Genomic DNA, 25127 nt, shown 5'->3' with positions numbered 1-25127 from the left:
TCCGAGCATCATGAGGGAGAGTGGACGGGGTAGGCTTGGAGCGGAGGGGCTGTCACTTAATAACTGGCGGAGGGCCCTGTAAGATGAGTTAGGGATTGAAACCAGGATACAAATAACGGGCTTAAACAAGGTAGGAATTTATTTCTGTCTCTAATGGGATAAGAAGCCCAGGATTAATATAGCAGTCTCTCAGTGTCAGAGACGCAGGCTGCTTCTGTACCATTACTTTTATCCTAGATGCCCTAGTCCAAGCGAATGTCCATTTTCAAGCCAGTGAGAAGAGCAAGAGATTCCACGGGAAGTGTACATCATTTTCCCTTATATTGCATTGTGTAGGAGTGAGGCTCCTGGCCGCACCTAGCTGCAAGGGAGGCTGGGAAGTGTAGTTCTCAGGCTCTCGGCTGCACCTAGCTGCAGGGGAGGAGGCGAAATGTGGTTTTTCGTTGGGCCATCATATGCCTAGCTAAAAATCAAAGGTTCTGGTACGTTAGGAAAAAGAGTTGTTGTTATTGTCGTCCATGATGGGGAGAGTGGTGCCACGAAACTCCACAGGAGGTTAAGGAGGGTAAGGCCCAGGTTAAGAGAGGAGGGGCCCTGAACTGGGACGGAGAACTCTCTACCCCCAGCTGTTTGGAAAAGGACAAGGAGGTGGCCCCTTCTTCCTCCCCTCACTCTAGAATTGCTCTTTCTTGCTTTCCAGAAGCCTGCCCCTAGCTCTCCACAAGTCTCCCCTCCCAGCCCTGTCACATTTCCCGAGAGCAGCCCCTCCCTCTCCAGCTCTCCTGTGGACATCTCCCCAGCAGGGATCCCGAAGCGGCGCACAGGTGAGGACATACAGGCCCCTGCCCCTTGCCTTGCCTGTCTTCGTCCACTTGAGGATTTCTGCACCTGGCAGCCATCCTCACAACAGCTCTGATCTTAGCGTTGTGGCTGAGAGCATGGCTTCACCATCCACTGGCTGTGTGACCTTGGGTAAATGACTTACTTTCTCTGAGCTTTATCTGTAAAACAGAGACGATAGTAATGACAGCATTTATCATACAGAGATTAAGAGGAAATTTGCGGAAGGTGCTTGGACCTGGGCCCAGCCCATAGTAAGTGCTCAGGAAGCTTGGGTTATTGTAACCGTGGGTACGTGCTGTCCGGGAGGCAGCGCAGCTCACTGTGGGAGCCCAGGAAAGAGGGAGACTGGTAGAAGAGAGATGCACCCAGCCAAGCCTTGAAGGAGAAGGAAGAGTGAGCAGGGAAGAGGGTTAACAACAGAAGGAAGCAGGCATCGAGAAGGCCCTTCGGGGCACTGATGGCTTGGTGTGTTGGTGCTTAGTGCACAGGGTTGGGGACCCAAGTGGGGACACTGGAGAGGGTCCGTGGAAAGCCAGCCTGAGGAATGGCACCTCTGTCCCCTGGGGCATCGGGAACGTTTTCTACGGGTGGGGAGGCACAGGTGAGAGACCCTCACATGATGCTGGGGGACGGGTGTAGCCGGTGCGACCAAGGGACTGAATTTTCAGTGCTGCACCATTTTTGTTAAATTTAGATGTGCAAGCTGATGCCAGATTGAATTACCGAAGACTCTCAGGCACGTTTAGAATAACTTGGGTGCACAAATCTTCTTCAACTGTAAATTCTGTGAAATCTAAACACAGATCAGCTCTTTCTGAGGAAAACTTAGCAACCAGTTGAGATGTGCTGAAGTACGTTGGGACTTTGAAGACTTAGCACGGAAAAGAAAATGTTAATTATTTTAGCATTGAAAACAGAACACGTTGGAGTCGTAGTATTTTTGGATACATTAGGTTACATAAACCGTATTATTAAATTTTTTTTTTTTTTTAAGATTTTATTTATTTGCGAGAGAGAGAATGAGAGACAGCATAAGAGGGAGGAGGGTCAGAGGGAGAAGCAGACTCCCCGCTGAGCAGGGAGCCCGACGTGGGACTCGATCCTGGGACTCCGGGATCACGACCCACGCCGAAGGCAGTCGCCTAACAAACTGAGCCACCCAGGTGCCCCATAAACCATATTATTAAAACGAGGTGTATCTGGATTTTTTTTTCCTTTTCTCAGTGTAGCTACTGGCAAGTTTAAGATCAGGTATGTGTCTCACCGTATTTTTCCATCGGGTGGTGCTGGTATAAGAAATAGCACGCCTGGGGACACCTGGCTGGCTCAGTTGGTGTAACATGTGACTCTTGATCTCGGGGTCGTGAGTTTGAGCTCCACTTTGGGTATAGAGGTTACTTAAAATCTTAGAAAAAAAAAAGAGAAAAGAAAAATAGCACAGCTGAAACTAATAGACTATGTTAATTACACTTGCATAAAAAAACTTAAAAAAATTTTTTTAATTAAAAAAACAGAAGAAGAAAAGGAGTCGCAGCGGTAACAGGGCTCAGAACTGAGGCAGCGCAGAGCGGGTGACACCCGAGCTGAGTCTTGGAAGACGCGGGAGGGCGGCGGGAAGCGGTGCAGCCACGAGCAGTGTGCAGGGGGAGCACGTGGCACACGGGGGTCGCATACACCGGCGTGTTTCTGGAGGGTCAGGTGCAATGTGGGCAGCAGGGCGAGTTTGAGGACTGTGTGCAGTGAGACAGCAGGGTGGGGCTGGCTCCCACAGGGCCCCCCGCATGTTAGGCCAGGAGCCCGGGTTTTGTCCTGGCGGGTGCTGGGGCGCCACGGGAGGGCTGCGGGATGGGGGCGGCGGGGAGGTACTCATGAAATAGCTGAGTGGTGCGGGGCCTGCTGGCCGCTCAGGGCTGACCCTGAGATTGGCCCTGGGGGGCGGGGGCTGTCAGGGAATTCTTTTTAGAGGAAAGGACCCCTGAGCTTTGCCCCTGAACAGCAAGTGCCAGGGCCCGGGGGTGTGTTGTGTTTGGGAGCAGCAGGAGTTCAGCGGTGCCGGAGAATGAAGGATTCGTGGCGGGGAAGGAGTTAGAAGGTCAGCTGGAGAGAGATGAGGCAGCACAGCGGCAGATACCAGAAGACTTGCTTCTGGAATGTGGCGGGGGGGGAGGTGCTAGAGTTGGTGCGGCACTGGGCCGAGCGCGGCGTAGCATCTCTTACTCTCGGGGACTGTTTCTATTCTGCATATGTGGGAGACGGAGGCACAGAGAGATTAAGTAACCTGCTCAGGGTCACACAGCCAGGAAGCGGCAGAGCTGGCAGAATGAGGCGCACCTGGGGCAGAAGGGGAGCGTCCCACAGCCTTCTCGGGGGGCCCCGTCACTGACCGGCCTGAGCTCACTGGGGCGGGGGGCGGACAGACCCACGAGGTCCACCACGCCAAGCCCCTTGTCTTCCCAGCTCGGAAGCAGCTTCCTAAGCGGACAATACAGGATGTCCTGGAGGAGCAGGGCAAGGATGAGGACAGAGAGGCCAAGAGGAAGAAGGAGGAAGAAGGTGAGGCACCAGGGGAAGGGAGGGCAAGAGAGAGAGACTTGGAGGGTGCACCGTGGGGAATCTGGAAGGATGGGGGCCTCTCCCCGAGGCTGGACTGTTAGGATCCCCGATCTAATGCCTGTGTCCCTGAATCTCGATGTGGCCGTCAGAACCCCACACACCAACACAGGCATTTGGGTTACGAGAGCATTTTGAAATGCGTTCATTTGGGCCCCTTTAATTTAGGGTGAATTCGTATGCCGTTTCCCATTTTTATCCTTTGTTTTTCTGTTTGTGTTGATGGAAAATGTTTTCTTCTCCATGACTTCTTTTTCCTTAGAAATGGGACCAGAAGGCAGAGACCCCCAGCTTCTCAACAGCACCCTTAGCGCGTAGTAAATTGTTGATGGCACCCCTGGGCCGCCACCTCGACAGTTCCGTTTATTTTTTAATTTTTTTTTTTAAAGATTTTATTTATTTGCGAGAGAGAGAATGAGAGACAGAGAGCATGAGAGGGAGGAGGGTCAGAGGGAGAAGCAGACTCTCCACTGAGCAGGGAGCCCGACGCGGGACTCGATCCCGGGACTCCAGGATCATGACCTGAGCCGAAGGCAGTCACTTAACCGACTGAGCCACCCAGGCGCCCAGACAGTTTCGTTTATTAAGTAGTTATGTCCAGACAACTGTTGATGTTCTAGAAACTTGGGTGTTTGAGAAAATGGCGCACGTCCGTTGAAAGGAAAAGTACTATTTTTTGTTTCCTCCTTCAGAGAGTCACAATTAGTTACTAGCTAGGATGTGTCCTGCCCTCTGCACAGTCGCCCAGACCTTTGGAATCCCCTGTTCCCCGTGCCGAGTTTTGATCACAGCAGCCAAGGAAAGCCCTGCTTGGCAGACAGGTGACATCAGGAGTACATGAGAGCGGGGGAGGGTTAGAGGGAGAAGCAGGCTCCTCGCTGAGCAGGGAGCCCGATGCGGGACTCGATCCAGGGACTCCAGGATCATGACCTGAGCCAAAGGCAGTTGCTTAACCAACTGAGCCACCCAGGTGCCCCTGCCCGTGCCGAGTTTTGATCACAGCAGCCAAGGAAAGCCCTGCTTGGCAGACAGGTGACATCAGGAATTGCTAGGCCCGCGGGCCAAGGATGCTAAAATCTGACCTACTTCGAGCTCGTAGTTCCTGCCGTGACCAGCAGATGCCCCCAGTTTCCCCTGGAACCAGGAACTATCCGCGGTGTCCCCGAGAATTCGGTCCACGGGGGACATTCTGGTGCAAAGATCTGACCCAGTGGTCATTTGGGACCTGTGTGCAGCCTTTGCCACTGTCAGTGTTTAATAAAAGGTCCTCGGGCCTTTTCTTCTGATCGTGCTGAGATTTCTTTCTACCGCTGTCCGTAAAGTCTCCAGTCTCAGGCCCGACTCTCGCAAATAAATAAAATCTTAAAAAAAAAAAAAAATTAAAAAAAAAATAATAATAATAAAAGGTCCTCATTTGGCTCAACTCTTCCAGGGCAGATGTGGCTTCCTGTTGGCAGTTTTTAGTCCGGATCCAACCTTACTGTAAATTGTGCTTTTTTAGCCAGTGTCAGTGTCTGGGGCTGTGCGTGGGAGAGCGGGCAGCTGCTTGATTCTTCTCAAGTTCACCTACACAGTTTTTATTGTTACCCTGGAAGTATGACCTTTTTTTTTTTTCCTCCAGTTTAAAACATTTTTCATTTTTACCCATATCAAGTTATCATGTGCGTTTGGAACTCTTTCCAGTTGTGTCTTGCGGTGAATAATTCTAGACGTTGATCAGAAGATACTGGCTGTCTGTGTCCGTTTCTGGCTGCCCAGGCGCGCGAACACCGGGTTTGGATTCCGTTGGAGGCCCCGCCACACTTGGGGCTGACCAGGAGCGGGCTCACACCTCCTGCCGCTTTATAGACGTGCTTGATCTGCAGAGGAGCAGATGGGAGTTGAAATGTCCCTGGGGGTCAGAATAATTCTTTTTTTTTTGCCATCTGACTTCTGTCATCCAAAGCTGAGACCCCACCGGAAGGCCTCACAGAGCCTGAAGTGACCCAAAAGAAAGAAGCAGAAGGGGAGGGCCAGCCCGTGACGCCCCCTGAGCACCCAGAGACCTCCTGTGAGTTTCCACTCCCCCGGGGACCCTGGCTGTCTGGTTTTGGGTTGGATGTCTTCTGAGGCCAGTTAATTTAATTTCATTTTTTTAAAGATTTTTATTTGAGAAAGAGAGAGAGAGGAGGTGCAGAGGGAGAAGCAGACTCCCTGCTGAGCAGGGAGCCTGATAACAGAACTCGATCCCAGGACCCTGGGATCATGATCTGAGCCAAAAGCAGATGCTTAACCGACTGAGCCACCCAGGCGCCTCTCTGAGGCCAGTTAATTTTAAATAAGACTCCAATGTGTTGTTGAAATGCAAATTCTTGGGGAATCAGAGGTTTTATTGTCATCGTTTTTATGGTTAAAATCTCCCCCCTCGGGCGCTTGGGTGGCTCAGTCGTTAGGCGTCTGCCTTCGGCTCAGGTCATGATCCCAGGGTCCTGGGATCGAGCCCCGCATCGGGCTCCCTGCTCGGCAGGAAGCCTGCTTCTCACTCTCCCACTCCTCCTGCTTGTGTTCCTGCTCTCGCTCTCTCTCTAATAAATAAATAAAATCTTTAAAAAAAAAAAAACTCGCCCCTCGCCCCCGCACATGGGAAAGAAGAAAGAACCAGTCATCCTCCAACAAAATACTTGTATCTTTGAGAAATCACAGGTACTAAATGTTACTGAGGGATAGTTTATGAAGTTAGACCGCTTGGCTGAGCTGCGGGGGTTTTGAGGTTCTAGTTACCCTCACAGGCCCAAGAACAAGCCCCACAGCCAGGTGTCCGTGAGACTCCTGCGTGAGAAACAGCATCGTGGGGACATTTCGAGGATGCAGACCTTACCCACTTTTTGCAACTGCCGGGGAAGTGGGAACATTTTCTTCTGATCGTGCTGAGATTTCTTTCTAGCGCTGTCCGTAAAGTCTCCGGTCTCAGGCCCGACGCTTGAGGGGATTCTGTTAGTACTGACAGAAAAGCATCGGGCCCAAGAGGCTCAAAAAACTTAACGCACAGAAAGGAAAGGGGCAGAAGGTGTTTTCCGTATGTGGAGTCAGAACCAGTGACGAGTGAAGTCTCGGGTTGGAAGTGGGCCTCCCCAACCAGTGTCTCTCGCTTTAGCAGTGGAGCCCCCGCCAGACAGAGCCTTGGAGCCTGAGGTGGCGGAGAAGCGGGAGGCTCGAGAGGAGGACCCGGCCAAGCCGCCCGCCAAAGCGCCCAAGACGGTCAGCAGCTTCTTCGGTGAGTGTCTCCCGCCCCCCAGCTCCCAGCCTCTTGGGGAGGAGGCAGGCCTTCCCCAGAGCGCGTCCCCCTTGGTGGAAAGGTCTGACCCCTGTCTCCTGGCTTCATGGGCCGGTGGGGGCTCTCAGGAGGAGGGCCCACAGTTTCCTGACTTCATTCCCAGCCCCCCGGAAACCGGCAACCAAGAAAGAAGGGAAAGAAGAGGGACCTGGCACAGCAAGACAGGAGGAGGCCAAGGGGTGAGTCTGTGTCGGCTGTCGAGTGGAGAGGACAGGGCGGTAAGGGGAGGCCTGTGGTGAGTCCAGATTCTCCTGATTTGATTCCTCTAACGAGGAGACCGATGCCCGCCAAAAATTCTTTCAGCTACAATCGGTGATTGCAGCTAATTATTCTAATGACAGTGTTTTTGGGATTCTTAATGTCATTTTTGTGAAACCCCATTTTCCATTCCTCAAACATGTCATGTGCGTCTCTACCTCAGGGCCTTTGCACTTGCTGTTCCTTTTGCCTGGAGTGCTCTTTTCCTGGATACCCACTCTGCTCACTCCTCATGTCATTCTGCCCAAATGTCTCCTTCCCCAGCCTTTCCTCAGAAGTGGCACCTTCCATCCCGCCTTCCCCCAGCGTGGTTTGATTTTGGTTTTGGAAATATTTTTTAATACCAAAATTATTTGTTGCTACGTTTGTTTTGGTTTTTTTCTTCCCCGACTCTCCGACTAGAATGTGAGCTCTAGGTTCAGCAACTTTGTTTTCATTCCCTTCTGCGCCCTCATGCCTAGAACAGCGTCTGGTGCGTAGTAGGTGCTCAGAAAATGTTAGCTGGAGGACTGGCTTCTCTTTGACCCAGGTGTCTATCTCCCTGTTGCCTCCACAGGCCCCTGGACCCCCCCAGCTACAATCCTGCCAAAAACAACTACCATCCCATTGACGACGCGTGCTGGAAGCCAGGCCAGAAGTGAGGCTCCCCCCGCCCCCGACTGTCCCTCCGCCTCTCCCTGTCACCGGGCGCATCTCCCCAGAGGCCTCCGGTGGAGGAAGCAGTCAGATCTCTCCTGTCCCCATTTTGGGGACACAGGCAGCAGCACCAAAGGTGTGGGGAGGCACGTGGACAGACAGATGGATGGTGTGGGTTATACACACCACCCTGTGTCTCTCTTCTTTCCCCAGGGTCCCTTACCTGGCTGTGGCCCGGACATTTGAGAAGATTGAGGAAGTTTCTGCTCGGTAATTCGTCAGGCCCGCCTGGACGGGGAGGGGCAGGTGGGGTGGCGGCTTCGGCTGCCCGGTGCCTTCCGCCTCTGCTCTTTCCACTTCACCCTCCTGCACGCATCCCCGGCCCCTGGAGTGGCTGCAGGGCCTCGTGGGCCCCCGGCCCGGAAGGCCCACACCACGCTTCTGTCTGTTTCTGTGGGTCACAACGAGCCGTGAGCGTGAGCCCAGATTCCCCAGGTGGGGAAACCTTTGCCTCCTCCCAGTGGCAGGAACTTAATCTACCCTCAGCGGTGAGAAGTAACCACGGCCTCGCTGATTGTCTTGCCCTTCGTGTGAGGAGGTCCGGGTCTGGATTCTAGTGGGAATCTCACTCCCAGCGAGTGCTGGTCGGGCCGCCGGCACACAGGGCTGCCTGGCCCCGGCCCTCACTCCTGCGTGTTTAGTCAGTGTCGTCAGGGGGCCCACCCCATTCTGCCTCCTACCTGCACGTCAGCCTTGTTTCCAGAAGATCCTTCCATGTTGGTTTAAGTAGGTCTCGGCCCTTTCAATCTTGCTCAGTAGGATTCCTTCATTTTTCACTTCTCACACATGAGCGGAGCATTTCGGCTGTTCCCAGCGCTTTGTTCTTGTCAGCGTGTGTCTTTGTGAACATGGGAGGAACCTCCTCTGGCAGGAGCCCCACAGTGGGATTGCAGGGCACGGGGGCCTGCGGGCGGCAGCAGCAGGGGGGCCGCATTAGCCAAAGCCCTGCCCGGGGTGGGCAGACAGGCCTGGGAGTGGGCCCAGCTCCGCCGCTTCCTGGCTGTGTGACCATGGGCGGGTGGCCTGACCTCTCTGAGCTTCAGTCTCTTCACGAGGAAAGTACAGATCATCCGTCTCGAGCTTGCTGAGAGCCCTGGAATGAAGAGTGTCCTTGGGTTGGCGAAACAGATAGCCATTGACTTGGGGACTGAAAACACAGAAATGTATCCCTCGCATTTCAGGAGGCCAGAAGTCCTAGATCAAGGGGCGGGCAGGGCTGGTTCATCCTGGAGGCTCTCAGGAAACCTGACCCATGCCTCTCCCAGCTGATGGTGGCCTTGGGCATCCGTGGCCTATGGCCGCATCACTCCAATCCCTGCCTCCGATTTCGATTCCACGTGCTCTTTCTCTGTGTGTCTTTTTCTGTACCTTATATGGACACTTTTACTGGATTGAGGGCCCACCCCATCTGCGATGACCTCATCTTGACCCTGACCTGAGTTATACTTGCTGAGATCCTCTTTCTTTCTTTCTTTTTTTTTTTTTTTAAAGATTTATTTATTTGAGAGAGTGAGAATGAAAGAGAGAGTACATGAGAGGGGGGAGGGTTAGAGGGAGAAGCAGGCTCCTTGCTGAGCAGGGAGCCTGATGTGGGACTCGATCCAGGGACTCCAGGATCATGACCTGAGCCGAAGACAGTCGCTTAACCAACTGAGCCACCCAGGCGCCCCTAAGACCCTCTTTCTAATTAAGGTCCCATTCTGAGGCTCCAGGCAGGCCTCAGTTTTGGGGGCATGCTGTTGGTCTGCCTGGAAGTCAGTCTGTGGCGTCCGCCCCGCAGTGCTTTGTGTTTCTCTCTCTCTTGTGCCTCCTCCATGTGTTCATTGGGCTGCTTCTGTAAGGGAGACTTAGCTTCTCTTTCCAGTGAGGCCTGTTCAAGAGCAAACGCAGACCTCTGCACAGATCCTGCGAGCCACACAGAAACGGGGTTTTACTTTTCGAGCCGGCACGGTGTAGTGGTGGGGAGCGGGGCTCCTCGGGCAGATGGCCTCAGCTCACGTCTCAGCCTGATTCTCACTGGCTCTGTGACCTTGGCCAAGTTACATGATCTCTCTGGGCCTCAGTTGCCTCCTCTCTAAAGTGGGGGTGTTATCAGTCTCTTCCTCATGGTGGAGCCTTGAGCATTCGGTGAGCGGAAACATACAGAGGGTTTAGACTCACCCTCTGCCCCCCGGTCCGGCACCTGGAAAATGCTCCAGCCAACAGCCACTGTTCCTCTGGGGATGGCCGTCCCCATCTTCGTCGTAAGCATGGAGCAGGCTCACCCTCCCACCAGCATCTGTGGCTGGGCCTGTGGCTCAGGCCACCACCTGGGCCCGGACTCGAGCTCCTCCTCTTCTCCTTTCCCGGGGTCCTTTCCACCCGCCCCCCAACTTTGACCCCGAAATGCCAGGAGGTCACACCCCTGCCTCCACCCCCAGGCTCCGGATGGTGGAGACGCTGAGCAACTTGCTGCGTTCCGTGGTGGCCCTGTCACCTCCAGACCTCCTCCCCATCCTCTACCTCAGCCTCAACCGCCTCGGGCCACCCCAGCAGGGCCTGGAGCTTGGCGTCGGTGACGGCGTCCTCCTCAAGGCGGTGGCCCAGGCCACGGGTAAGCAGGGGGTGTGGTGGCAGTTCCAGGGTGGGGGGCTCCGAGGGAGAAGATGCAGAGGTGGGGAGGATGTGAGAGACAGCAGAGGGGGCTCTGAAGGTAGGGAGAGGGCCGACGGGACAGGTCGGTGCGATGGGGGAACGTGGGGCGCTGGTTCAGGTGAGGGAGCCCCAGCACCGTGGGGGTGGAAGGGGGGCTGGGAAGATGGGCATGCAGAGGGAGCAGGACGAGGGGGCTGGGACTGAGGCCCGGGGCCCAGGGAGGTGAGAGAGCCTGGAGGGCCGAGGGGAGATGCGGGGAGACCGTGAGCGGGGCCTCCGCTGCTCGGTGTTCGTGGTAGGAGTGGGGTGGGGGGCCGGGCCAGGTGTGGGCAGAGAGGACCCGGGACAAACACAGCCCCCCGCGTCCCCCTCACCACGGTTCCCTCCACCCCAAGGGCGGCAGCTGGAGTCTGTCAAGGCCGAGGCAGCCGAGAAGGGCGACGTGGGGCTGGTGGCCGAGAACAGCCGCAGCACCCAGAGACTCATGCTGCCCCCGCCCGCTCTCACTGCCACCGGGGTCTTCACCAAGTTCCAAGACATCGCCCGGCTGGCCGGCAGTGCTGTGAGTGGGGCAGGGGGGCAGCCCTGCGCCCGGACCCTCTGCCCTTCCCCTCGGGGACCTGGAGCCACGCGTGTGGCAAGGGGGCCTTCCAGTCACACTCTCTGGGGCTGGGTCGCTTCGGGCCTGCTCGTGGGCCAGGGGGTCTCCTCTTGAGATTCTAGCACCCGCTTTGCTGCGGCCGCGTGACAGGACACGGGACAGGAAATACCTGCTGAATGGAGCGAGGCGGGGAGGCGGGCTGGAGCCGGCCTTCCTTACTGCATGACCGCGCGGCGGGAAGTGGGAGTGGGGTGACGGCAGGGGCGTGTATTCCAGGGGGCCAGCCGGGAGGAGGTGTCGTCCCCTTCCTTCGCCCCAGGCACTGACTGCTCGACCCGCTTCAGTCCACAGCCAAGAAGATGGACGTCATCAAAGGCCTCTTTGTCGCCTGCCGCCACTCGGAAGCCCGATACATCGCCAGGTAGGCGTGGGCCTGGAAGGCTGGGAGCGGCGGCGGGAGGGAGGGACCGGCTGTGGGGGTCCCGCTGGTGCCCTGACTGCCCGCACACTGGGCCCTGAGGGGCTGGACTGGGCACACGGGGTCCCTTTCCCCGGGCGGCTCGTCTCCTCGCGGCCTGGGGCTCGTGGCTAAGAGGTGCTGGGATTGGTTGGCAACGTGTGCCTTGGCCTCGGCGGGAGTGGTGCAGGCGGGGGGCCAGGCGGTTGCCGTGAGCGTGGCAATGACATCCCGGCAGCCCCCATCACCGAGCGTTTCTTGGGAGCTGGGTGTGGTGTCCCATCGGTCAATCCCCTGGTGCTGCCGGGCAGGCCCCTTACCCTCGGCCGGCTCTGTGGAAGGGTAGACGGAGGCCCCTGGCTCAGAGCCGGGCCTGTGCGGGGCAGGCTGTTGGGCAGCACGTCCCGTGGCACCTCCGGGGAGACCGTGTCCCGTTTCCAGGCCCGCTGTGCCCCAGCTCGCCCTCCCCGAGCCTCACCGCTTCCCCGGAGGGCAGCTGAGAAGAGAGGTGAAGACACCGCGAGGCCCCCAGTTCTGCCCCAGGGAAGGCCAGCGGCCGCGGCTATTAGAGGCCGGCCTCCGTTTCCCGTCTGTTCAGTGGGGCCGTGTGATGCCTTGGGTCCCTTCCGGCCCTGAAGGTGGTTCCGGTTTTGAGGAGAGGGTTCCAGAAGTTCGAGGTGGGGGAGGCAGGGAGGCAGGGCCAGCGGGTAGAGGGCAAGACGGGGAGGGTGGATGGCGACCAGCCCCTCCCCCTCCCCTGCTGTCTTCCCAGAGCCTTGAGCGGCCGGCTGCGCCTCGGGCTGGCGGAGCAGTCGGTGCTGGCCGCGCTCGCCCAGGCCGTGAGCCTCACGCCCCCAGGCCAAGGTGAGGCCCTGCGGCCGGTCTCCGAGCCCCTCTCTGCAGTTAACCGGGCCGCTCTCCTTTCCCCAAGGTCTTCGTGCCCCCGCTGCCCTCCAGGTTCCTTCCCTGGCAGCCTTGTCCCCCTTCCTTGTTGCCCACATGCCACCCGCTGTGCCCCGGGGTAGCCGAGGGGTTGGGCCCGTCCCAAAGCCTCTGCCGGCGCGTCTGGTCTTAGAATCGCCCCCGGCCGTCGTGGATGCTGGGAAGGGCAGGACAGCGGAGGCCCGAAAGACGTGGCTAGAGGAGCAAGGCATGATCCTGAAGCAGACGTTCTGGTGAGATCCGGGGCCCGTGGGCAGAGTGGGAGGGCCGGAGGGGCGGTGGGCTCAGCTCCGAGGGCCACGTGCGACGTGGGCGGGGCCGGCGGCTAGCAAGCACTAGTGACCATCGTGGGGCTGGTGACAGAGCAGGGGTGGTGACCCAGACAAGATTGGTGCCGGGCATGGGGCGGGGGACAGTGACTAGGACCAGGGACGAGGGCACAGGGAGCAGGGAGGAGATGCTGGCCGCAGGTGCGAGCGGCGCGACATCTGGGAGTTCCTAGCAGGACCGCACATGCGCAGAGGTCCGAAGAGAACCAGAGCAGGGCTGGTGACTGACGCAGAGTGAGGGGTTAGGACATCCATGGGGTGACAGGGCCACAGCGAGATGGTGAGTGCCCAGAGAGGGTATCAGCAGCAGGAGGGCCCAGGAGCATTTCTGCAAACGCCCTCGGGGCCGCTCACTGGGTCACAGGGCAGGGACCAACCCTGCACACCACCCCCGCCCTCCCAGGGCCAGGACAGTGGTCTCCACTCTGACCACGGGGTGCTCCCCGGCCGGTCCCCAGCCAGCTCTGTCAAACTCTTGGAAGGTGGGGCCTCGCCTTGGAGAAAGTTCTTAATCCATCCTTGAGTGATTCTAATGTGTAGCTCAGGTAGAGGGTCACTGGTCTCCTGGTGACAGGTAGGGGTGACGGCAGGCCCAGATCAAGGGAGACAGAGCGATGTGCAGTGGTGCTGGGGCAGGAGCGTGACAGAGACAGCCAGAGTCTGGGATGGGTGAGAGCAGACCCCTGGACAAGGTGACAGACTGGCAGAGGTGCATCTTGTAGCCAGAGCACAGGCTTTCCAGGCTGTCAGAGTTCTGGAAAGACACCTGCCAGCTAGTTCTTGCCCCCACCCCAGCGAGGTGCCCGACCTGGACCGGATCATCCCTGTGCTGCTGGAGCACGGCCTGGAGCGCCTCCCAGAGCACTGCAAGCTGAGCCCAGGTACCAGCCCCTCGGGAGTGACCGCAGCCCCACCCCGGGCAGAGCCGGCTCCAGGGCCACGGAGCGGCGGATGGCCTTTCTGCAGCCTCCACTCCCTCCTCCCGGCCTTAGCTTCCTCCATCCCTCTAAGAACCTGCAGATTCCTCCTCTTGCCTCCAAAATCGAATCTCGTTCCCTGTGCGGAAACCCATCCCTTTTCTGTTTGGAGTCCCTGTCTGGATTAGGTGGGGTGTGGGTGCATGCTGTGACAGAGATACCCCAAGGGCAGTGGTTCAGGCCGGACAGAATGTTCCTCTTGCACATAAGAGTCCAGAGGAAGGCAGGTGATCAGGGAGGATACGTGGCTGGGCTCCAGGGACCCCTCTGGGAACTGAGGTTCCTCCCTCCTGTCACTTTCTCGTCCCGAGGTTTTAACCCTAATGTGCACGATCAGAGGTGGCTCAGGTTTCTAGATCACAGAAGAGGGAGAGAGAGAAGAGGGGTGAGGACGTGACCCAGACCTCGTGCACACCACCACCCACGCATCCTAATCGCGTGGCCTTCCCTCGCTGCAAGGGAGGCTGGGACTGTGCCGAGCTGGGAGGCCAGCTGCCCGCCTGAGCCGGGAGGACGTGGTCTTCTCTTACTCAGAAGGGAGAATGGGTCCTGGGGCACAGCTGGCTGTCTCTGCCACCCGCGCCCCCCCCCCCCCCCCCACCGATCTGACATGTCGCTGGCACCTCCCCCAGTTCACTCTAACTCTCTCGCTCCTCCCCTCCCAGGGGTTCCCCTGAAACCAATGCTGGCGCACCCCACCCGTGGTGTCGGCGAGGTCCTGAAACGCTTCGAGGAGGCAGCTTTCACCTGCGAGTACAAATACGACGGGCAGAGGGCGCAGGTATGGGGGCGACGCCTCCCTGCGGCAGAACGGAAGGTGCCCGAGAGCGGGGCCCTGGGGTGGGTCAGACCTGAGCTCAGAGTGCCTCCCGCCACAGAGCGCCCGTATGACCTTGTGCATCTCGGGCTTCACTTTCCGCCGTCCCGCAGCGGTCGTGTTAATAACCACCTCCCGGGCTTACCTGAAAGTCCATTTTATTTGATAAAATCGGCAAAGTCCCTGACCCACGGCTGTGGGAGTTGAAGAAAATGTGGGCTTCGCCCGTGCCCTGCTATAACAGCCGCCGTGGGAGGCGCCCCCGTGCCAGGGACGTCCCTGGTTGGGTCTGTAAGGATGCTTCTCGTGGCTCTCCTGTCCTGGGCAGGGAGCTGGGGCTGCCCTGTGTAAGGGGGCATATTCGTGGTCCTGCTGACGGACTGTGACCGGATGGTATGAAAGTTAACAGTAAATTCAGGGCGATATTTATGACTTAACACCCAGGCAAATCCGCTTAGACACAGCAAGGCACTTGAGCATCCAGGGTGGTGGGGGGTGGTGGATAGGGAGGGTGAGGAAGGAGATGGCAGGGGCTTCCAGGAATGGGTGGGAGGCACTGTGTGGATGGAGGAGATGATTTACTCAGGTCTCTGCACCGGTTCCTCCTCCAGAGCTTCTGGAACCGTCTGCCGGTGAAGGTGGGGCTGGGGCCAGCTGGGGTGGGCTGGGCTCTGAGTCCCTCTCCCCTCCCCCACTGCCGCAGATCCACGTCCTGGAAGGCGGGGAGGTGAAGATCTTCAGCAGGAATCAGGAAGACAATACCGGAAAGTACCCGGACATCATCAGCCGCATCCCCAAGGTGGGCGTCTGCCTCCTACTTCCCCTCTCACGGGGGCTGTAGATATGGATGCAGAGAACTGCAGCCCGTCCAGGCCAGCTGGGCGCAGCGGGACTGTCTGCAGGAGAGCGGAGTGCCTTCGGCCTCAAGTAATGCAACACCCACCTCCCAGAGGCTTAAGCAGATGCTTTTTTTTTTTTTCCTCAACAAAATCAGGGTGGGTGGCCCTAGCCTGGCTCAGCTGTGCACCGAAGTCCCCCAGAAGCCGTTCATTTCTGTCTCTATCCTCTGCTGTCCTTGGCTGGTCGGCTTTTCATCCCAACGCTTGTCCCCCGATTGTCCCCAGATAGGTGCCACACTTCAGACAGAAAGATGGGCAAGCAGTTCCAGCCTCCCGCTCTCCTCTCCCCTGAGGAGAGTTAATGCTTTCTGGATCCCTCCCCCAGCCCCGCCGCCAGCTGCCTCTGGCTTGGGGTCAGCGGCCAGGAAAGCCAGAATCTCACTCTGACGGGGAGAGGCGGTTGGGACGTGGGTGGAGGGAGCCGGCCTGCAGATCAGCCCCGCAGCCGGAATAGGCCGGGGCCTCTCTGCTCCCGGGCGCCTTGGGCCTGTTTTGGGAGTCGGTCAGACAGCCCTCCTTGCCTACCCCTAGTTGATTAGGAAGTTGGCGCTTTCCTGGAGCCGCAAGGACAGACCTAACAGCAGATTACAGATGGTAGTGGAGCTCTTGTTAGCCAAGCGGTGGTGTTTCCAGTCCGTTTTACTAGCAGATGGATGAGCCAGTGTGGTGGGTGTAATGTCTATGTAGGGTTCTGATCGTAGCGTACGTGGTTTGGTGAGTTTGGGCACGTTTATGCACACCCATGTAAACATAAGACATTTCCATGTACGGATCACTCTAAATTGTTATCTTGGGTCCCATGCCAAGCTGCATCCCCATCCAGCTCCCAGAAGCAACCAGCTTCCCGCGAGCGGTATCCTTCAGTTCGGGGTCTTTTGTATCTGGCTGCTTTTGCTCATTCATTGGGCAAGTGTTTCCTGGGCATCTGCTCCGGGCTGAGCCCCGTGCAGGAGGCTGGGGACGCAGCTTAGACAGGCTACACCCAGCTTGGGCCTAGCAGGGCAGGGAGATCTTTGTCGGAGCGTCCCGCTGCTGGCTCTGTAGTTGTATGTGGAGACCTGGGCTCTGAAAGACTCCCATTCTGTGAGCCTCTGTAAGAGTCAGACTTGACCTAGGCCTGATGTCAGCAAGGCAGGCCGCCACCGTGCACGGCCCCAGGATGCAGCATGAAGGATGGCATCTGGTGTTGTGCAGCAATGTTCCTTTGAGGAAAAACAAGTCCTCCCCGTGGAGGTGAAGAATAAGGACAGGCATTCTAGCGTGATTAGCATGTGCAAAGGCCCTGTGGTTGAAGGGGGCTAGCCAATCCACAAAACAGGAGAGGCTAGCATGCTGGGGTGCAGAGTCTGAAAGGGCCTGGTGAGGTGAGGAAGGGCTAGGGGCTGACCAGGGGAAGAGCCCCCACAGCTTTGGGGAGCTGGGGATGGTTTTTAGCAGGGATGCACTGAGATCAGATTTGGGGTTTGCTCAGAGCACTCTGCTGTGAGGAGAGCAGGTTAGACACGGGGTCCGTGCAGGAGCAGGGAGACCAGTAGGATGATGTGGCCTTGGCTGGACTGGGCTCAGTAAGTTGTGGGCGGCTTAGAGATTTCAGAGGGGAAGTGGACAAGTTCACGGGGAACTGACAAAGGCCACTGGGTTTCCAGCTTATGGGACCAAGTAGTAAGTCTCAGAAAAGTTTGTTTTTCTTCTCCTTGTGGGAAATAAGAAGAGGGTATATATCCATATGTGCATCTTTAAGTTGGCATCAATTCATGGGTGGATTTTCAGAGCTGTGGAAGGAAAAGAACATTTGTTTCTCTGGGCCTGTGTTTTGTCCTCATCCTCTATCTCTCAGCAGCCCTGGGTCTCCCTCTTCACCTTTCAGATTAAACTCCCGTCAGTCACATCCTTCATCCTGGACACGGAAGCCGTGGCTTGGGACCGGGAAAAGAAGCAGATCCAGCCATTCCAAGTGCTTACCACCCGCAAACGCAAGGTAGCCTCCGCTGCCTGCCATAGTCCCACACTTTCTCCTCTTCCTCCCAGCCCTGCCCCATCCCCAGAAGGATAGAGTGTCTGCTGGGATACAGTTCTTGCTGCCTTTTACAGTGTGGCTGCCATAGCTCCAGCCATTGCATTCTCATCCTAGCATGCCAAGTACAAAGGGGGAAAGAGGCATTTTCCTGTGTCTCTGTTTTATCATGAAAGATCTGTTCCAGGACCCCCCCCCCCACCCTGTGCCCCAGCAAGCTTTTTTTTTTTTAAGGATTTTATTTATTTATTTGACAGAGACATAGCGAGAGAGGGAACACAAGCGGGGAGTGGGAGAGGGAGAAGCAGGCTTCCCGCGGAGCAGGGAGCCCAATGCGGGGCTCGATCCCAGGCAGACGCTTAACAACTGAGCCACCCAGGCGCCCCCCAGCAAACTTCTTTACCCTCATTGGCCAGAACTGTGTCCTGTCAGCACCATTAGCTACAAGGGAGGGTAGGAGAACAAATACTTGACAAAGGGGAGTGAGGTTGTTGGGATTAGCTGAGAGCCATCACTGTGCGGAGCCCGGAGCTAGGAGCGTTGTCATCCTCATGGGTGTGTGGCCTATTGGCTGGAGAGAAGGGGAGAGTGGTAGGTGACAGGTGTCTGCTTGGGGCATGATGGGAGGCATAGCAACCACACCTCATACTACCATCCCCCACCCCTGCTCTCCTTTCTGCCCAACCCAGGAGGTGGACGCGGCAGAGATCCAGGTGCAGGTGTGTCTGTACGCCTTCGACCTCATCTACCTCAATGGACAGGTGAGTTCCGGCTGCATGTCTGGGGGCAGATGGGGGCGGTGTGCGAGCTTGGGAGCCGTTGGTCTGAGTGGCCACACTCGGGCAGCGGTTCTCAAAGTGTGGCCCGAGGACCCCTGCGGGTGTCTCCAGGACCCTCTCGGGGGAGTCTGTGAGGCCCTGCCTGCCTTCCCCAGCTCTGCAGCCGTGCAGGCAGATTCTCCTGTGTGGCAGCCGTCTGAATGCGGACGGCCACACACGGGAGGGCCCAGCTCCGTGAAAAGCCAGACATTGAAGAATTTGCAAAAATGTAAACTGATGCCCCCACTTCTCACTAATTTTTTTTCTAACATAGGCACATTTCGTGAAAATACATTGTTGGGTTAACATATTGGAGGTGTTTTGTTTTGTTTTGTTTTTTAAAGATTTTATTTATTTTTTAGAGAGCGAGCGAGAGAGAAACAGCATGAAAGGGGCGAGGGTCAGAGGGAGAAGCATGCTCCCCGCTGAGCTGGGAGCCCGATGTGGGACTCGATCCCAGGACCCTGGGATCATGACCTGAGCTGAAGGCAGACGCTTAACCATCTGAGCCACCCAGGCGCCCGGAGGTGTTATTTTTAAATGAGTTAATAAATGTCTAGATTTCTCACTTCTAGTATAGCAATTTTTTTTTTTTTTTTTTAAGATTTTATTTATTTATTTGAGAGAGAGAGAGAATGAGAGACAGAGAGCATGAGAGGGAGGAGGGTCAGAGGGAGAAGCAGACTCCCTGCCGAGCAGGGAGCCCGATGCGGGACTCGATCCCGGGACTCCAGGATCATGACCTGAGCCGAAGGCAGTCGCTTAACCAACTGAGCCACGCAGGCGCCCAGTATAGCAAATATTAACATGTGATTTAGTAGCTGATACATCGTCATTACTGTGGTAAATATCCAGAGATATAACCCACATCTCTGGAGTGAGTCCTCAGCAGGTTTCAAGAGTGTGAGGGGGTCCCGAGACTGGAGAGTTTGAGAACTGCTGCTCCAGGGCATGGATTAAGAATCTGGAGCCCGACCACCTGCTTTCACATCCCAGCTCTCCCTTCCTGGCTGTGCGACTGCAGATAAATGACTCAGCCTCTCTGAGTCTCCGCTTCCTTATCACTACTAGGATCAATCACCACCTTTATTCTGGAGTCTCCCCTTAGGAGAGTCTCAGAGTGAATCTAGACTCAGAATGAGTGAGTTTGGGGTTGTTGAGACAAGTTCCATCCCCTTGCAGAGATGGAACAGAACAGAAGGAGTGAGCTCCCCATCTGAGGAAGTATCCCACCTTGGCCTGGTGGAGGAGAGCCACACCTCCCTCGGGGATGGATGGCGAGAGAGAGCTAGGGGACTTCTTCCCCAGCCTGCCTGATAGTTTGTAAGAACAAGGCTTCCTGCCAAATTCAGTTTCGAATCGGCTTGCGTGATGTCCAGCAGGGCTGTACCTGTCCATCAGGAGCGTGTACAGAACATGAAAGGATGTGGTTAATAAGATCACAGGTTGTGGATTAACTTCCAGAAGGTTGGGGAGCCTGTTCTACGGTATAAAGCAAGCACTGTTTTCCCACGAGGGATTCGGTCTCCCTCAGGGCTCGGTAGATGAAGGCCTACTGGCCTGTCTTGTCTGTACAGAAGGTTTTGTGGGAACGTAACCACGCACCCGTCCACTTACTTCTGCCCGGCAGCCCAAGGGTGAGCGGTTGCGACAGCCCGAGTAGCCCGCAGAGCCAAGAATGTTTACTGTCTGGTTCTTTGTGGGACAGGGTTGCCGAGCCCTGGATTAAAACGGAAACACGTTTATGTTACACCCCTGTGGTCGTCGGCTTCTTTCCAGCTCTGTTCAACCCGTGTTGAACAAGGAACCGTAGCCACGATAACAGGAGTCCGCTCCAGCCTCCAGCACCCTCGCTGCTCTCGACCTGCCGTTGAAATCGGTCCTTTCGGCTCTCACAACCCTCGTGCAGGCCTGGTTCCTCCTGGCGGGGCGTTCCGTCGGGAGCCGAGTGGTGGTTGGAGACGCACGGGCGTCCTGTCTCTCCCAGGCTCGGGCTTCGTCTCCTCCACAGTGACGTCCCTTCCTCTCTGTCTCTTCCCGCTCCCTTCCTCCCCTCCCCGCCCCCAGTCCCTGGTGCGTGAGCCGCTTTCCCGACGCCGGCAGCTTCTCCGGGAGAACTTCATGCAGACGGAGGGCGAGTTTGTCTTCGCCACCTCCCTGGACACCAAGGACACGGAGCAGATCGCCGAGTTCCTGGAGCAGTCTGTGAAAGGTGAGGGGGTCTGGGGCTGACCGCCGCGTGCGCCCCAGCCCACAAGATTTCACTGGAAGCCTGCGGCTCTGGCTGGCTGTCCCAGGCCAGGGCTTCACGAAGGCCACCCGTCCGTGTGTCCCTTCAGATTCCTGCGAGGGGTTGATGGTGAAAACCCTGGACGTCGATGCCACCTACGAGATCGCCAAGAGATCCCACAACTGGCTGAAGGTGAGCTGCCCAGGCTGCCCTTCCCGCATCCGGCCGTCTCTCCATCTGGGTTTCTGGTCCCCACCTCACCCTGTGTGAGTGCAGGAGCCTTTTCTTGGCCCCTGCCGCCTCGCAGTCCAGCCAGCCGGAGACCACCCCTCTGCACACCCTCATGGATGGATTCACCAGGAATCCGTTGAGAGCTGCCCTGGCTAGATGAGGTCTCTGTTCTCTGAGCTTGCCCTCCCTGTCGAGTGGGGCCGGCGAGGAGGGAGTCAGCCACGACATAAAGGAGATGACGTCGGGGGTGATGAGCATTGTGGAGAAAACAAGTCAGGGTCGGGCCAGCGAGGATCTTACAGTGCTCTGGTCGTGGGGAGAGGCCTCTCCAGAGCGGACACTTGGGTCGAGACACAGATGAGAGGAAAGGGTCAGCCATGTGGAGATCTGGGACAGAACACCTAGGAGAAGGGTGGGGGCAGCAAATGCAAAGGCCCTGAGGTAGGAACAAGCTCTGCATGTGCAGGGAGCAAGGCGATTGAGGTGTGAGGTGAGGTTGGGGTGGAGAGCAGGTCTCAGATCATGCAGTGCCTCGGGGGTCGTTGTAAAATATTATGGGTTTTGAGAAGCCAGTGGAGGTTTTAGGCAGGAAGTCCCATGGTCTGGTTGTCTTTTTTGCACAAGACATCTGTCTGGCTGTGAATGGTGGATGGTTGGGGGTGGGCGGTGCTGGGCAGAGCGGGAGCCCACGAGCAGGAGGCTTGCCTGGAGAGGGGCGAGAGGACTGCAGCAGGAGATGAGCTGGAGTGGAGCTGGCTGGGTTCCCCGGGTGGTGTTAACGGCCTGTGGTCTTTCTCTGCCACCAAACTGTCAGCAGCTGGGAGGGTATGAGCTTTTCCTGTCTTAGGACACTTTCCCTGCCGCATCCCCAAGGCTGAGTCCTGCCTGGCATTTAGTGTTTCTGGAACAAATGATGAATGTTCTCCGTGTGGAGTGAGTGAGTGGAATGTGTCTCTGTCCTGAGGGAGAGGGGGGACCCAAGGGGGACCCCCAAGGTCTCCGTCTAACTTGTCCCCTCAGTCCCGCTGGCTCTTCCCACTTGGGTCGTCTCTTTCCCATGCGCTCTGGAAGTCCAGAAGCTCCTCCCAGGTCCAGCCTCAGCCCGGTGGCCATCCTTGGTCTTCTCTACGGGAGTTCTCCTTAGACTCACCGCAACCCTGCTCCACCCACCGATGAGCCTCCAGCAGGGAGGTCCATGCCTCAGCAGCACCCCCTCACCTCCTGCCTTCCCTCCCCAGCTGAAGAAGGACTACCTCGATGGTGTGGGCGACACCCTGGACCTCGTGGTGATCGGTGCCTACCTGGGCCGTGGCAAGCGGGCCGGCCGCTATGGGGGCTTCCTGCTGGCTGCCTACGACGAGGAGAGTGAGGAGTTCCAGGCCATATGCAAGGTGCCGGGAGGCAGGAGGGAAGTAGATTCCACTCAATTGCGGAGTGGGAGGTGCTGGGGGGCTGAACTAAGAGGCTCTCACGTCCTGTGTAGGATTATTTTTTTTTCTAGTTTTTATTTGCTTTTTCTGATCCTATAAGTAACTCTTGCTTCACATAGAGAAATGCACTATCATAAAAAGTTGTAAGAAAGCTATGTCAGGAATTGAGTTCAGCTGCAGATGAGGATGGCTTACAAGGGATTTATTTTTCTCTCATGTAATGAGAAGTCTGAAGGGGGGGCCGGCGGCAGGCTCTCTGATGTCACTGGGGACCCAGGCTTCTCTCCCCGCACAGGGGTTTTGTCATGTGCTTCCGACCTCATCTTCATAATGTGGCTGCAGGAGCTCCAGCCATCATGGCCATGCACGCTCCAAGCAGCAGGAAGGAGGAAGGCCCCGAGCAGAGGGATGTGTCACCCGCATCAGCCTCAGCCAGCTAGCACCTTCTGTGGCATGGGTCAGAATTTTGCTCCATGGCCCACTCCCATGCACAGGGGAGCTTGAAAGATGTATTGGTTTTGGTTTTTGTTTAAAGCTATATACATTAAAGCTGTATATACACGTGATCCAACAAATGTGAGGCTTTTGCCCCAGAAACAGAATAAACAATTACCTACAATTCCCATGCCTAGAGCTAACCACTAGTAAGATTTGAGGGAATGTCTTATTTATACTTTTACAAAGCTATGATCTTTGTATGTCGGGATTTTTTTTTTCTCCTGCTTTTTGTCTTATAAATACCGTGTTTTAAATACCATCAGATACATTTAAGTAACATAGTGTTAAAAAACATTAGAGTGTTTGCCCTTGTGTTCAGGACTTCTAGAAGCACAACTTGAATGTGTTAAGCTTAAAAATAAACGGTCCGTTATTTTACCAGCAAAAATGGGTTTATTCAGTAATAGCAGAGAATTACAGTTCGGGATGCACAAGCTGTGGCGAAACCATAGGCCCCTCCCACGAAGGAGAGGAGTGTTATTTTATGGAGAAGAAGGAGGCAGTGGGAGGGGTTGTTTTGAACAAAAGGCCATTGGGGAAAAAAAGCACCAGTCCAGGGGGAGGATGGTTTCTGGGGGGCTGAGTTGCTGGGGTGGTCGCTTTCTCGTAGGAGATCAGAGTCCGTCTTTCCCTGTGGGGGCCTCTGCTGTGGGAGCCCACCACGGAGGCTTGGGGTGGCCTCTGTAATGGCCGGTTCTTCCTGTAACTGACGGTCAGGGGGCCTCCCTCGACTGGCCTCTGACTGCGTTAGCGAAGTGGCCCAGAATTTTTCACAAAGGCTTGTGGAAGAGTTTTCAAAAAGATGTGTGCGCCCCGCGTCCTGGACCAGCTCCCTGTGGCTGGCTGGTTCCCTCGTGGCTGGCATTGTTCTTACGAGTGAATCTGCGCTGCACGCAGTGCTTATTAGCCCAGGCGACCCGTGACGGAGGTGGTCTTAACCATTCACAAGTACCTCAGGGCCCCAACCCGGCACCATCTACACTGCTTACCCAGAACAGCTTTCTGAGAGAGCTGCCTGCCCGAGACACTTTAAGGCTCTCGATGCAAAAAGGGCTTTCCGGTTAGCATTTTATATCCGTAGTTTGAAGACGTGCGTCTCGCTACATTTGCCGGCAGCGAGTTGTTAGGCTTGACGATGTGGGTAGGTGAGGGAAGATGCTCGGCGGCGTGGAGATTGGAGAGGACACCCTGTTCTGGGGCAGGTGGGATGCGGGGGAGCCCAGTGGAGCGGCACCTGGGCCAGGGGGCAGAGCGGACGGAGTGAGGGCTGCCCTGGCAAGTGAAGGGCAGCGGGTGGGCGGGGGAGGGGGGATGCCACTGGGAGAGGTGTTCCCCACCTGTGCTCTGCGCCCGGCAACCCCACCCCACCCCCCGCCACACTTCCACTGTGGTCTCTGGGTTCTGGTTAGGCTGGGGTAGGGTGAGGGCCTCCGGTATGCACAGATCCGGGTCTGCAGGGGCGGGGGCAGGGGGGGAAATGCCCGGCCACAGGCCGCACCCCGACCCTCTGACGTCCCCTGTCCTTCCCGCAGCTCGGAACTGGCTTCAGTGACGAGGAGCTGGAGGAGCATTACCAGAGGCTCCAGGTGAGTGGCGTGGCCTCTCCACCTCTCCCGGCGCGGCTCGTTCTGTGTGCGTGCGGGGCTCTGGGCCCCCACCCTCTCAGGGGCAGCAGGTGCTGGAGCTGGCCCGGGAGCCCCACGTGTCCAGGGTCAAGTCCCAGGTCTGGCAGCTGCCAGCGCAGGATGTGGGTCAGGGAGCCTCCACTGCCGGAGGGCGAGTCACGGGAAGGGCACTATCGCAGGGGTCCCTGAGGCAGCCCTGAGTGAATCCCAACAGGGCTGGGGAAGCCCCTAGTAACTGGGAGTGTTTGTGGCACGGTCACAGGTGTTTTGGGGTACGACTCCCTTTCCTGTGTGTTGGTGCCTCTGTCTCTATGACATTCTTTGGTTCTCTCTCTGGCTCTCTTGTCTCGTTTCTTCCCCTCGTTCCCCCTCATCCCCGCCCAGGCTCTTACCTTCAGGCATGTCTATCCCCATCCCCCATTTTCCTCCTCCTTTCCTCTCTCCCCAACTGCCCAACCCTGGCCTTGACTTTGAGACCTGAGACCTGTCCTCCTCACGCCACTGCTGTTCCCCACTGCTGTTCCCCGCAGGCCCTGGTGCTGCCCACCCCACGCTCCTATGTCCGGGCGGACGGCGCCGTGGCCCCCGACCACTGGCTGGACCCCAGCGCCGTGTGGGAGGTGAAATGTGCCGATCTGTCCCTGTCCCCCATCTACCCCGCTGCCCGGGGCCTGGTGAGTAGCCGGGGCACCACGGGCTGCAGGCAGCAGGAGGGACCCAGGGCCGACCTTCCAGATGGGAGATGGGGAGCAGGGGGTCACGGAGCCCACGCCTGTGCTCCGGGCTGATAGTAACTAGGAAAGCTTGAGCTCGCATTTCATTTGGGTGTCAGATAACGGGGTCAAAGTCTCCATTTAAAAAAAAAAAAATTCCCCACGTGTAGAAAGTAAACAGTGAAATTGTTT

At 56.9% G+C, this 25127-nt stretch overlaps 1 protein-coding gene across 4 annotated transcripts in view; it reads left to right on the top strand.

Moving 5' to 3' along the window:
- LOC117998211 (calcium-binding protein 5) overlaps positions 1–25127 on the top strand; it is a 48187-nt gene that overhangs the window by 10781 nt on the left and 12279 nt on the right. For 3 of the 4 annotated variants that reach the window (XM_034986889.1, XM_034986888.1, XM_034986891.1), the window contains exons 5-26: positions 701–824; positions 3301–3396; positions 5399–5503; positions 6587–6706; positions 6870–6945; positions 7581–7661; positions 7874–7930; positions 10141–10313; positions 10750–10916; positions 11300–11376; positions 12185–12276; positions 12488–12587; positions 13479–13564; positions 14326–14441; positions 15181–15276; positions 17244–17354; positions 18080–18151; positions 20276–20420; positions 20548–20630; positions 21908–22060; positions 24130–24183; positions 24753–24896. In XM_034986889.1, the coding sequence (XP_034842780.1) occupies positions 701–824; positions 3301–3396; positions 5399–5503; positions 6587–6706; positions 6870–6945; positions 7581–7661; positions 7874–7930; positions 10141–10313; positions 10750–10916; positions 11300–11376; positions 12185–12276; positions 12488–12587; positions 13479–13564; positions 14326–14441; positions 15181–15276; positions 17244–17354; positions 18080–18151; positions 20276–20420; positions 20548–20630; positions 21908–22060; positions 24130–24183; positions 24753–24896 (2328 nt within the window). The remainder of the gene's footprint in view (positions 1–700; positions 825–3300; positions 3397–5398; positions 5504–6586; positions 6707–6869; positions 6946–7580; positions 7662–7873; positions 7931–10140; positions 10314–10749; positions 10917–11299; positions 11377–12184; positions 12277–12487; positions 12588–13478; positions 13565–14325; positions 14442–15180; positions 15277–17243; positions 17355–18079; positions 18152–20275; positions 20421–20547; positions 20631–21907; positions 22061–24129; positions 24184–24752; positions 24897–25127) is intronic. The other variant, XM_034986890.1, reaches the window with a different exon arrangement.

The sequence above is a fragment of the Mirounga leonina genome, unplaced genomic scaffold, assembly GCF_011800145.1.
Source record: "Mirounga leonina isolate KUSES-001 unplaced genomic scaffold, KU_Mleo_1.0 Mir_376, whole genome shotgun sequence".
Lineage (NCBI taxonomy): Eukaryota > Metazoa > Chordata > Mammalia > Carnivora > Phocidae > Mirounga > Mirounga leonina.
This window is presented reverse-complemented; position numbering and strand designations above follow the sequence as displayed.